The sequence below is a fragment of the Nomascus leucogenys genome, chromosome 14 (assembly GCF_006542625.1).
Source record: "Nomascus leucogenys isolate Asia chromosome 14, Asia_NLE_v1, whole genome shotgun sequence".
NCBI lineage: Eukaryota > Metazoa > Chordata > Mammalia > Primates > Hylobatidae > Nomascus > Nomascus leucogenys.
The window spans coordinates 6502213-6516053 of NC_044394.1; the positions used below are offsets into that span (position 1 = coordinate 6502213).

Genomic DNA, 13841 nt, shown 5'->3' on the forward strand with positions numbered 1-13841 from the left:
ACTTTTTCTTCCTTTCCCGTCCCCAGACCCTCGATTCTCTCTTTAAAATAACTGTTGGGAAGACAATGTAACACAGAGTAATACTAATGACAAATTATCAAAAAAGAAAAAAAAACAAAATAAAAATCTTTATTAGTGTTTTAAAAATGACGTAAAAGACTATGGGAAAAAAATGCCAACAATAGTTAATGTATAACTTTTTTGTTCATATTTCCAAAACGTTTATAACATACATAATTTTAAAAGAAAAATAAGTTAAAAAAATACAAATCTGAAAATGAAACCCCGCTGTTTGCAACGACCAGCTGGCTTAATCTGACTTTTCGCAGATGTAGCAGTGTTGGAAAACCTCAGTTCTTTTGCTGAGGGAAGGAAGAGATGGAAGCAGTAGAAAGGGCGGTGGTTATTCCCTTTGGTATTTCGATCCGGTCACACAGCCTAAATCCAACATCTGCATCAAATGTCTCCTTTCCGAAATACACTCCCTAAAATGACAGAGAACCTGGCCAGGCAGACAGAACGGCCCCTGCGCATTTGCAGGGGTCCTGGTGGGCTTGCCAGGCAGAGGGCGTGCGGGTCTCAGCAAGCTGCTAGGTCCGCCCAGGCCCCGCCCCAGGCCCCGCCCCCGACCCGCAGGCCCCGCCCCGCCCGCCTCTGTCACGTGATGGGGCGCCGGGTCCAGCCTGTTGCTGATGCTGCCGTGCGGTACTCGTCATGGAGCTGGCACTGCGGCGCTCTCCCGTCCCGCGGTGGTTGCTGCTGCTGCCGCTGCTGCTGGGCCTGAGCGCAGGTAGGTTCACGCAAGAGGCGCACCAGCTGCCGTGCCTCTTTTTTCTCCAGGCGTGAGAGTTTGTTATTGGGTTTGTGCTTTTGAAAACACGTCTCTTTTCCCCGGTTCTTACCTTGTGTAATTATATTGCTTTTGAATCTCACTCTTTTTTTTTTCCTTAAAAAATTCGAAGTGCTTTTTTTTTATTCTTTTCTGGCTCTGGGTGGTCTGAATGCTTCCATTGTCTCCTACGCCTAGATAGACGCTGTGTGCAGAAATGTATGATTTGGGGAAACTGCTGGTCAATGAGGTTTCCCCGATTCAAAGGCCGCGATTGGCTGCTAAATGAAGATATAAGGTCTTTTTATTTTAAGCTGAAATCTGCGGTCAAAAGTACCCTTAAATCCTACCAGGAATGGGACATTTCATTGAAATAAGGCCGTTTCTTCTCTTGATCAAAACAAACAAGATAACATCTTCCCCCACAGAGATCTTTTCTGGCAAAAAACAGATTTGTGTTTAATAGGATGACTTGCAAATTGATTTTCACTCTTCATTCGGCAAAACCTCTCCTAGTTTGAAGCAAGAACTGGTAATTGGAACTGGCCGCAAGCTTGCCTTGTGACCTTAGGCAAGTTGTTGAACAGTTTTGTTTTCCTTTTCTAAAATGGGGATCATTTGGCCCTTTGGCGAGTGTCTGGGAGAGTTTATAAAATAAGTAGCTCTGCCAATTTTACCAGTAGTCACTGCCAGGCAAGGGAGAAGTGCCTGGGGTTAGGTCAAAACGGACCTGCGCCTTATCTGTCATTCTCAAGGGAGCCCAGCCTTATCTGTTATTGTCAAGAACAATATAATCGTGTGTTACTTGTATATAGAACCTTATAGCTAAGTCTGTAATGTTTTAGTCATCTGTTTTGCTCCTCAGGACACTTTCTGGTTTTCTTAATCTCCATTGTTTTGTTTTGAGTCAGGGTCTCACTATGTTGCCCAGGCTGGTCTGGAACTGCCTGACTCAAGTGATCTTCCTACTTCAGCATCCCAAGTAGCCGGGACTGCAGACACAGGCCACCCTGGCTCTTTCTTATTTACAAGACGTTGTCTCATTGTCTTCCTCTCTACTCCTGTCTCTTTGGCTATTGGGACCAGTGTTCTTTTACTGACCAATGGGGCTTTTGAGAAGGGAGGAAGTAGAAGGCAGAAAACTCCAGTCACCGAGGGGATCCCTCCCATCATCTTTTAACATCAGCCCCCCTACTTTTTTTTTTCCCAGAGTGGTTTTTGAGAGAAAAAAAAAAAAAAGATGCTATAACTTGGAAATTGTTACATTAGCAAAAAGTGACAAAGAAAATGTGTTTAGCCTACTCTTTTCTAAAACATATTTTATGGATGCTAGAAAAGTTAAGTAAGGAAAATTGGAGTTAGGGGATTATAGGATATGTATATTAAACACACATACACAGATATATATCGTTCAGTTTAAAAAAATCATCTACATGAGTTAGGAAAATTGCCCTTTTTCATATTTGTTGTAGCTCTTTCTTTGCTGTTTGCCTTTTTATTTTTGATGTACAGAAATTTTGTTGTGTAGAAATATAACAAGTTTCTTTCTTTTTTTTTTTTTTTTTTTGAGACAGAGTCTCGCTCTGTCACCCAGGCTGGAGTGCAGTGGCGCGATCTCGGCTCACTGCAAGCTCCACCTCCCGGGTTCGCGCCATTCTCCTGCCTCAGCCTCTCCAAGTAGCTGGGACTACAGGCGTCCGCCACCACGCCTGGCTAATTTTTTGTATTTTTTTAGTAGAGACGGGGTTTCACCGTGGTCTCGATCTCCTGACCTCGTGATCCGCCCGCCTCGGCCTCCCAAAGTGCTGGGATTACAAGCGTGAGCCACCGCGCCCGGCCGAAATATAACAAGTTTCTGTTCTCACCTCCATCATTATTTCTTTTGTACAGTCTCTGGGGTTTGCTTAGATTCTTTCCTCATCCAGACATCAGAAACATATTTAACTACATTTTTGTATTATTTTTAATGTTTAAAGTTTAAAATTTAAGTACTTGATCCTCATGGAACTTATTTTGTTTATGGTGTTGAGGGGACCTAAATTTCTCTTTTTTTCTCCAAAAAAGGTAATTGTTGCTCCATTACTGTATATTGAATGTTCTCAGCCCCACTAATTTGTAATGCCTCTTTACTCATGTTTTTTGTTTGTTTGGTTGGTTGGTTTTTTGTTTTTTTGAGATAGGGTCTCCCTCTGTCACCCAGGCTGGAGCGCACTGGTGTGATCACAGCTCACTGCAGCCTCAACCTACTGGGCTCAAGTGATTCTCTCACCTCTGTCTCCCAAGTAGCTGGGACCACAGGCATACGCCATAATGCCCAGCTAATTTTTGCATTTTTTGTAGAGATGGAGTGTTGCTATGTTGCTTAGACTGGTTTCGAACTCCTATGCACAAGCTATCAGCCTGTCTTGGCCTTCCGAAGTGTTGAGATTACAGGAGTGAGCCACCAAGCCTGGCGTCTTATTCATGTATTAAATACGATATAAAAACCAGTATATTGCATTCTGAGATTTTTACTTTTTTACTCAAAATATAAATCTCTCTCTTGTTTTTACAGAATTATAAAAGTATTTCCTGTAATCCCAGCACTTTGGTAGGCCTAGGCGGGCAGATCACCTGAGGTCAGGAGTGTGAAACCAGCCTGATCAACATGGAGAAACCCCATCTCTACTAAAAATACAAAATTAGCCAGGCATGGTGGTGCAGGCCTGTAATCCCGGCTACTCAGAAGGCTAAGGCAGGAGAATTGCTTGAACCCGGAAGGCGGAGGTTGCGATGAGCTGAGATTGCGCCATTGCATTCCAGCCTGGGCAACAAGAGGGAGACTCTGTCTCAAAAAAAAAAAAAAAAAAAAGTGTTTCATATTTATTGTTAAAAATCCAAACGTTACAGTAAGGTGTAGAGGAAAAAGTGAAAGCCTCTGGCCTCTTATGCCGCTATTAAGTTTGGTTTATTTTTTCATAGCTGAGGTTTTTTCCTTATTCCTGCAATGTATCGGGGTGGATAAATTACCAAACTATAAAACAAATCATATCTAGCCTAGCATGGCTGTCTCTACCAGGCTTGGACTTTACCTGTACATTAGGCACTCTTCTGGAAAGTGAAATTGAGCTTCTGTTTCAGGAGCTGTCATTGACTGGCCCACAGAGGAGGGCAAGGAAGTATGGGATTATGTGACCGTCCGCAAGGATGCCTACATGTTCTGGTGGCTCTATTATGCCACCAACTCCTGCAAGAACTTCTCAGAACTGCCCCTGGTCATGTGGCTTCAGGTAAAGTAGCTTCCCAGCCTGGCCTGAGGTCGAGGCCAAGTCTCTCCTGTGTGGCTCTTTGCTTGCTTTTTGGGCTCATGTCTCAGCAGTGAAGGGCCGATTTGGTCCAGCAGTGTGGCCTGGGGGTTCAGCGTGCTTCTGAGGTAGGCTGAGGCCATGGTATAGCCAAGGAGGCTAAATCAGAGGGCGAGGGGGTTCTAGCCTTTTGCCAGAGTCTCTTTATATTTCCAGATGGTCACAAGAAAGCTCACTGAAAACTCCTGATGATACATTTGATTACATAGTGATAGAAAGTGTTTTGAGGCCGGGCACAGTGGCTCATGCCTGTAATCCCTGCACTTTGGGAGGCCAAGGCGGGTGGATTGTATGAGGCCAGGAGTTCGAGACCAGGCTGGCCGACATAGTGAAACGCCGTCTCTACTAAAAATATTTAATACAAAAATTATCCAGGCATGATAGCACATACCTATAATCCCAGCTACTCAGGTGGTTGAGGCATGCGAATTGCTTGGACCTGGGAGGCGGAGGTAGCAGTGAGCTGAGATCGTGCCACTGTGCTCCAGCCTGGGTGACAGAGCAAGACCCTATCTCAAAAAAAAAAAAAAAAAAAGAAAAGAAAGTGTTATGGAAGGTTCCAAAGCAAAGACCTGAGGTAGCCTGACCCTCCCTTCGTCTCCCCACAATCCTTTCCTGAACCCTGACTTCTTACCCCCATAAAAGCTGATCTTTTGAAGGGACTGCTACCAGCCTTCTGCACCTTCCTGTGACTGTTGCGTCCTCCCCCTTTCTTTGAGTGTGTTTGCATTTTAACCTTGAGCTCTGATTGTAGGATGGAAGGCAGGGAGCTGGTTGAAAGATTTTTAGGGACAGGCAGAGGCTCTTTTCTGGCATTTCTGAAATACCTGTCCAGAGATGGCACACCCCTACCTGGAAGACCACTCACCAGGGAGGAATTAAGGAACATGGTCTTGCCTCTGGAAAATGTGGGCATGGCCCAGCTGGAACCCTGGGCCCCTCATCAGTAAATAGGGACCGTGGTGCTCACCTCCATAGGATGCTGCTGGGACGTCTTCCAACAATGCTGGTATTTATGAGCAGCCTCCCACCACCTGGGTTTTGCCTCCCAGGATGGTTGATGCAGACTTTCTAATGAGATAGAGTGAAAATGAGCAGTTTTCAGGGAGGGGCCTTTCTCTTTTGGAATTATCACTTGTGCCACCTCTGAGGGCTAGAGCTGAGGCTCAGCCCCAGGTGCAGATATGATAATGATGCAGAAGAAGAACCCTTGTGTGTCAGCCCGGGGAGCCCTGATCACCTCCGGGTTGCTGGAGACAAAGGTGTGGCACAATTGGCAGGGAGAGCCAGGCCGCGGACAAGCTCAGGCCTGCTGTCAGGAGCCCCGGGTTTTCAGTGCCTACATGCCACTTAGAGCCATGGCAAGATACTTCCTTCTCTGGGCCTTGGCTGTCTAATCTGGGAGATTTTGGTGGTTTTCAAACTTTTTGTTCATCAGCAGAACTTTTCTTTTTTTTTTTTTACCCCCAAATGAAAGCTTACAAAGGGGAGACAAAGCAGACAAAAGCACAAGTGCTGAGGCTGGTGCTTCTCCTTTGTCCCAGGGATACATTCTGGGCTGTTAGGAAAACAGTTTGAAACAAACACTGAATTTCAGAAGTTGCAAGCTGTCCTTTTTGTTGACAGCAGAGCGAGATTGTTAAATTAGTTGTTAACATTTTAAAATTAGGACATTTGCTTCCTCTTTCCAAAAATCATGAGATATAGCAGTTTGGGGCCTGAACCTACTGTCCCCAAAGCTGCATGGTAGTGGCCCCTTTTCCTACAGGGTGGGAGCTGCTGGAGGAAGGGGCCCCTCTGCCGCCCTCTGATATGCTCTGCTCCACAGCCTCTGCTGGGCTCCTGGAGGCCATTGGGTTTGTGATCTTTGGTTGGGTTAACCCTTTGAGCTGAGATGCTATTTTTTTGTTTGTTTGTTTTTTTTTTTTTTTGAGACAGAGTCTTGCTCTGTCAGCCAGGCTGGAGTGCAGTGGCATGATCTCAGCTCACTGCAGCCTCCGCCTCCGGGGCTCAAGCAATTCTCCTACCTCAGCTGCCTGAGTAGCTGGGATTACTGGCATGTGCCACCACGCCTGGCTAAGTTTTTTTTTTTTGTATTTTTAGTAGAGACAGGGTTTCACCATGTTGGCCAGGCTGGTCTCAAACTCCTGACCTCAGGTAATCCGCCCACCTCAGCCCCTCAAAGTGCTGGGATTACAGGCGTGAGCCACTGCGCCCGACGAGCAAAGATGCTATTTGAAGTTTATCAACTGAAGAGGATAAATTGCTCTTCACTTACCTAGAGGCCCAAGAGAGAAGAAAAAAGATTATGCTTACAGAAGAAATAACTAATTTAGATGAAAAGGAGATCTGTTTTAGCAGCCTACTGAGGACATGTGTGCTGACTTCTCTGGGGGGAATCTTTGAGGATCGAAGTCATGTCTTCTAAGTGGGTTAGCAAACTATATTAGGGACACTTTCAAGTCTTCGAAGCATTTCACTTGGCGCACTGACACACTGACTGTGTCTCAGAGTTTCTGGATAGCCCTGGGCCATGCTAGCACCTTATCCCAAAGTTCTGGACAAAAAAGAGGTTTTACAACAGGATATATTCATGTAGAACAGAGGCTTCCTCCAGCCAGCATCTCATTGCCTTTTGAAGAGAGGGGGATGAGGAGAGAGGAGAGGGAGAGGTCATCTTCTGCTGTCTCCCTGGCTTACCAGAAGCAGAGGAGAACTGAGATTTTTTCCCACAAAGACCCAACCCCCAGGATTTCCAGCTTTTCTCCTTTTGCTTTGATCCCACCTCATCCTAATAAGTCCATGAGGAAAAAGGAACCCAGCTTTCCTTGGAGGGTAGATCCCTGGCTTTAATTTATTGCATATTGCATTATAAATATTTTTCAATGTGGCCACATTGTTTTTCATAGTTCGCGATTCTAAGTGGCAGTGTAGCATTCCGTGCTGTAGATGTGCTGTAGTTGCTTAACCTGTTCCCCTACTGGGGGACATTTGAGTTGTACCCTTACTTCTGCTGTTATTTTTAATGGGACTGCAGTTAGCGTCTTCATCTGGTTTGTGAACTTTTTACTGCTGTGTTAGGAATAAGATACAAAGGGCATATGATCAGGGGGATGTATAGCCTTCCAATTTTATCAGAGTTAGGTTGGTCCAGGTTCAAAACATTAGTGTTGTAAAGTCTTTCCCTTTTGGGGCCGTCTTGCTGTTGCTAGTTACCCTCTGGCCCTGACTCTATCTTGTCTTTTTTTTTTTTTCTTTAGATTTCCCTACACAAATAGCCCTGGCTTCTGTTTTGCCCAAGGTATTCCCTTTCATCTTTTTTTTTCTTTTTCTTTTTTGAGATGAGGTCTCGCTCTGTCACTCAGGCTGGAGTGCAGTGGCACAGTCTCGGCTCACTGCAACCTCCACTTTTTGGGCTCAAGTGATTCTCGTGCCTCAGCCCCCCGAGTAGCTGGGACTACAGGCGCACGCCACCACACCCGGCTAATTTTCTGTTCTTAGTAGACACAAGGTTTCACCATGTTGGCCAGGCAGGACTCGAACTCCTCTCGAACTCCTGACTTCAAATGATCTGCCTGCCTTGGCTTCCCAAAGTGCTGGGATTACAGGCATGAGCTGCCGCGCCCAGTCCCCATTTCGTCTTTTCATATCTCCCTTTCCTACCCATCCTGCTAGTGCACAGAGAGGCCATATCCTTTTATTCTAGGTCCTCAGCCCTTTCCCTCGCCTCAGCTGACAGGGCCCTCCTCATAGACTCCCCACCTCAATTGGCCCCTAGATTCGTCCAGAAAAAGCACTGACCATCTTTTCCCCTGACCACCTCCCAAAGGGCCTCCTCTTGTCTCAATTAGAAAGCCCACCCAACCTGTCCTATTTGCCTCTTAGTTTCTTTTCTCTCTGAAGCCCTCAGAGCCCATAGAACTGCCCCCAACACCGAGCTGCGGTTCAGAATCCTGCCTTTCCCTCTCTCATGGATACTCACAGTATCAAACTCTCCCTGCCCTGGGACTTTAGAATCTGCTGCATTATATCCACAGAATCTGCTTGATCAAACTGCTTCTAAGTCTGGGTCCCTTATCAATCCACAGGGACTCTGAAGAGTCTCCCATCTCCTGGGGACAGGGTGATGGAGGAAGAGTCAGAAGGCCCAGTGTCTAGTCCTGTTAGAGCTCCTTCAGGTCAGCAAGGCCTACAGCAGGCCAAGGCTCCAGCTCAGAAAATCAGGAGGCAGCTGGGTGTGATGGCTCACACCTGTAATCCCAGCACTTGGGGAGGCTGAGGCGGGAGCATTGCTTGAGCCCAGGAGTTCGGGACCAGCCTGGGCAACATGGTGAAACCTCACCTCTACAAAAAATACAAAAATTAGCCGGGCTAGGCATGGTGGTGTGCGCCTGTGGTTCCAGCTACTTGAGGGGGCTGAGGTGGGAGGATCACTTGAACCCCAGAGGTAGAAGCCGTGGTGAGCCGAAATTGCACCAGTGCACTCCAGCCTGGGTGACAAAGTTAGACCCTGTCTGAAAAGAAAAGAAAAGAAAAGAAAAAATCAAGAGTCAGGAACATTCTGTTGAGGACCCCTTAGCTCAGCTCTGCTCCTTTCAAAGAGAAAAACCTCAGCAGTTACTAGGGGAGCTTTGCTAATGTGGAAGTCCCTGGTTCACTGGAGAAATTGTGTCTTTTGTGCAAATTGACCCAGCCATCACTAACTCATAAACCATCTATAGCAAATGTGGTCATTCATTGTAAAGACTAAGATTTGACTAAAATTTTTGTTTGTTTCTTCTCTTTTCCACAGGGCGGTCCAGGTGGTTCCAGCACTGGATTTGGAAACTTTGAGGAAATTGGGCCCCTTGACAGTGATCTCAAACCACGGAAAACCACCTGGGTACGGTGAGGACGGTCCTGAGCTAAACCTTGCCCCGTGGCCTCTCAGAGGCTCTGCCCAACTCTGGGAGGGGCCACAAATGTAGCAATCCCTCGCTGTCCTTTTCCTCTTCCTGTGAATACTGAGGCCATGGGCACTTGTCTGCAGGCTTCTTCTCTGGCCTAGCTTCTCTCCCATTTCTCAGGACAGCTTATCTTGCACCAGTCTGCCTCGCCTTCTCCAAGACAACCCCTCTCTCCAGCTGCCTTCACAAACTTACTACAGCAGACACCTGGGACCCTGTGTTATGCACGCTGGCCATCTCCGCAGTCCCAGACGTCATGGTTGCACCCTCCAGCCACAGCCCCCTGTCCTTTTCTCTCTCTCTCCTCTCCTCCTACTTGTATCTTGACTTCCCCTTTCAATGTCTCTCTTGCTGTCCTTCTCACTCCTCCCCCTCATTCTTAGCGTCTCTTCCTTCCCTCACCCTTCTGTGATCAACTCCCATATCCTTCTCCCTTTACAGCCTTGCCAAACCCAGCCTCGGGTCACTCCCGCTGTCCACCTGCTTAGCCCTGACGCCCAGGCTGCCCATGGGCAGAACTGCGCACCCACCCTAGGGCTGCTGCACAGCGTGGGCCCCACTCAAGGCTTGTGGCTGTTCCTCTCCCTGTGCTCCGGCTCTCCCAGCTGCACTTATTGCTATGAATGTTCTCCACTTTCCTCAGTGCTCCTCTTCCAGCCTCCCTCTCGCATTAGGAGCTAAGCTTTCTGGTTTTTTTTTTTTTTTTTTGAAATGGAGTCTCTCTCTGTCGCCAAGGCTAGAGTGCGGTGGCGCAATCTCAGCTCACTGCAACCTCTGCCTCCTGGGTTCAAGCGATTCTCCTGCCTCAGCCTCCTGAGTAGCTGGGATTACAAGCATGTGCCACCATGCCTGGCTAATTTTTGTATTTTTAGTAGAGATGGGGTTTCACCATGCTGGTCAGGCTGGTCTTGAACTCTTGACCTTGTGATCCGCCTGCCTCAGCCTCCCAAAATGCGGGGATTACAGGCGTGAGCCACCGTGCCCGGCCGCTTTCTGGTCTTTCTTTCTTTTTTTTTTTTCTTTGAGACAGAGTCTGGCGCTGTCGCCCAGGCCAGAGTGCAGTGGCGCCATCTTGGCTCACTGCAAGCTCCGCCTCCCGGATTCACGCCATTCTCCTGCCTCAGCCTCCTGAGTAGCTGGGCCTACAGGCGCCCGGCTAATTTTTTGTATTTTTAGTAGAGACGGGGTTTCACCGTGTTAGCCAGGATGGTCTCGATCTCCTGACCTTGTGATCCTCCCGCCTCAGCCTCCCAAAGTGCTGGGATTACAGGCGTGAGCCACCGCACCCGGCCTCTGGTCTTTCTTAAGTGCTTCCTACTCTTGCCTCGGGGTCTTTGTACATGCTGTCCTCCTGGCCTGGGCCTTTCCAGTACTTGGTTCCAACAGAAGTCTCACTTGCAGGAATGGTTGTAGTCATCCCCTACCTCCACCCACCACCCCCACTTGTCCCCAAGCCTCCTAGAACTAAAAGGGCCATATGAGTGAGGACCATGGTCCTAGTCCTGATGCTGCCACTGCCTGTCTGATTTTGTGACCTTAGACACATTCTGGGCTCTTTCTGGGCTTTAATTTCCTCATCATCAAGGGACATGGCTGGACTGTGTCATTATTCAGAATCTTTTATATGTAAATTTTGTAACTCTCAACCTCTTTGGAAAAGGTATTAGAATAAATTCTGCTCTTGCAGTGTACAGAGAAGCCAGGCCAATGTGGAAATTGGATGCATTTCCAAGAAAATTGATGTGTGTCCAGACTTTGAGTGTCCTCTGGCTTCTTCGAGTTTGTGCATAGACTGTCTCTGCATGCGTCTTTCTGCACTAGTTTATTACATTTAGTACATTTGTATTGTGTGAAAAGCAACAGCCCAGATTATTTGATCCCTGTGTGTGTTAATCTTTCCTTCCTGCCTCTCCCTTTTTTTTTGCAGCGGTGGAGGGGGCGGGGGTGGGCAGGGGGACTTTCTTTTTTTTTTTTTTTCTATGTACCTGTCCCTTATTTTTAAAAATCTCTTTTAGCAACAGGGATATCATCACCACACTGGTATCCTCACATGTGTGGGTTTTGCTGAGCTAGTAGAAAATGATCCAAAGATAATTGGTGACCAAATGTCTGATTGCAGCATTTCGTTTTCCTCTATGGTACATAGCTCCAGGCTGCCAGTCTCCTATTTGTGGATAATCCCGTGGGCACTGGGTTCAGTTACGTGAATGGTAGTGGTGCATATGCCAAGGACCTGGCTATGGTGGCTTCAGACATGATGGTTCTCCTGAAGACCTTCTTCAATTGCCACAAAGAATTCCAGGTAAGCAAAGACTCAGGAACAGCGAAGTAAAGGGCTGGCAATAGCAACTCTACACCCATCAGCATAAACCTGAACTGCCTCCAGAGTTTAATGCCTAACTGATTTCAGAGAAAACTTTTTTATTCCCAAGATTGGGTTGTGGACTTTTGTTTCTGTCATCTCTAAAGTTGATATTTAACTTGAAAGAATGACCTTGGAGTGAGCATTCTAATCAGACGCAATAATCAGATATGGAGTGGTTGGGGAGGAAGACAAAGCAGATTTGTTTTTTCTGGCCATTACGTGCAATTGAAATTTGAAATTAATTTGTGTGACTCAAAAAGCAATCAAGGTAGTTAATTCTGTATAAATTCCTTTTCTTGCTAGACAGTTCCATTCTACATTTTCTCAGAGTCCTACGGAGGAAAAATGGCAGCTGGCATTGGTCTAGAGCTTTATAAGGTAATGGAAAATAACTTTGTTGTTATAGTTTTGGACAAAAAATTATGTTACTTTTATATACTCACGTGATATTAAATATACTTTGAACAGGGCCATGTACATGCAGAGTAAGATTAAATCTGTAGTAATAACCATGAAAAGTTTTTAAAAGAAGAGTGAAGATAGCCCTACTAGATCTAGAACAAGATATAAAGCATGAGTGAGTAAAAGAATGTGGTACTGACATAGCAACAGACAAATAGATTAATTGCAACAGGATATAGAATCCGGAAACACACACACACATATATTTGTGTATGTATCATATATTTGTATTATATATGATCATATATAAATATAAGATAACATTTCAAATCATTGGGGCATGGATAGAATGTCAATAAATGTTATGGAGACAAATGTCTGTCACTTTGGAAAATAGAAAACTTGTATTCTTGCCTTGTATAAAATATTAATTCTGGATAGATTAAAATCTAAACACAAAAATAAAAATTAGGACAGAATGCAGTGGCCCATGCCTATAATCCCAGCACTTTGGGGAGCCCAGTCAGGAGGACCGCTTGTGACCAGGAGTTCCAGACCAGCCTGGGCAACATAGCGAGATCCTGTTTCTAAAAAAAATAATAATAATAATAAGCTGGGCATAGTGGCTCCTGGCTGTAATCCCAGCTACCTGGGAGGATGAGGTGGGAGGATCGCTTGAGCTCAAGAAGTTGAAGCTGCAGTGAGCTGTGATCATGGCACTGCACTCCAGCCTGGGTGACAGAACAAGACCGTGTCTCAGGAAAACAAAAACAAAACAAAACAAAAAATCACTGTCCTAGTAGAAAAATGAGCAAAGACAAATGTGGACAAGCAATTTATAGAAGAAATATAAACAGCCTTTAGACATAAGAAAAATCTTTAGCTTTTATTAGTAAGCCAAGTCCATGAGATTTGTAAATATTTAAAAGACTGATAACACCCAGTTTTGGTAAGAAGTCAGGGAAATAAGTGCTGTCGTGCACTTTTGATGGGAATACAAATTAATTTAAATTTAAAAGGACAATTTGACAATGTCTGTCAATTTTTTAAATGTATGTGTCATTTGACCCAATAATTTTGTCCTATGGGAATACTTACACATATGTATATGTCAGAGAATGTTTATTATGCCATTGTTTGTAATGTTTATAAACTGAAAACAGCTGGTTGGCTGTCAGTAGAGGATTGCTTAAATAAAATAGGTACATCTTTCCAAGATGAAACGCTTTGCATCCAGCATAAAGAATGGATCCAGGCAGGCACAATGGCTCATGCCTATAATCCCAGCACTTTGGGAGGCCGAGGCGGGCGGATCGCTTGAGGTCAGGAGTTGGAGACCAGCCTAGCCAACATGGTGAAACCCCATCTCTACTAAAAATACAAAAATTAGCCAGGCATGGTAGTGCATGCCTGTAATCCCAGCTACTAGGGAGGCTAAGGCAGGAGAACTGCTTGAACCCAGGGGGCGGAGGTTGCAGTGAGCTGAGATTGCGCCACTGCACTCTAGTCTGGGTGACAGAGCGAGACTCTTTCTCAAAAAAAAAAAAGAATGGATCTCAGCACTTTGGGAGGCTGAGGTGGGAGAATTGCTTGAGATCAGGTGTTAGAGACCAGCCTGGACAACATAGTGAGACCCCTGTCTCTACAAGAAAGAAAAAAGAAAGAATACAGAGAGCTATATGTACTGAGTGTGGAAAGTTGTCCTTTGGGTATTTAGTTGTGGAACAATATGAGATAACCTTGTTTGTAAGTCAAAAACACTTCCATATGTGGAGATAGATTTGCATGCTGTGACGGCGAACAAAAGGGTTAGAAGGATACATGACATACTTAAATGCAGTCGGTGAGTGTGAGGGCACAAATGAGGCAAAGTAAAAGACCTTCACATTTCCTTCTGGCTCCTATGTTTGAATATCAGTGAGCTTAAATAAGGGTTTTTTTTTTAAGATTTATTA

The 13841-nt window shown here is 45.6% G+C and overlaps 1 protein-coding gene across 1 annotated transcript in view; it reads left to right on the plus strand.

The window, feature by feature from the left end:
- Positions 1 to 661: 661 nt before the first annotated feature.
- Positions 662 to 13841, plus strand: part of SCPEP1 (serine carboxypeptidase 1) — a 29410-nt gene continuing 16230 nt past the window's right edge. The window contains exons 1-5 of the mRNA XM_003272289.3: positions 662 to 790; positions 3950 to 4098; positions 8966 to 9055; positions 11266 to 11421; positions 11788 to 11862. Of these exons, the coding sequence (XP_003272337.1) occupies positions 715 to 790; positions 3950 to 4098; positions 8966 to 9055; positions 11266 to 11421; positions 11788 to 11862 (546 nt within the window). The 5' untranslated portion in view covers positions 662 to 714. The remainder of the gene's footprint in view (positions 791 to 3949; positions 4099 to 8965; positions 9056 to 11265; positions 11422 to 11787; positions 11863 to 13841) is intronic.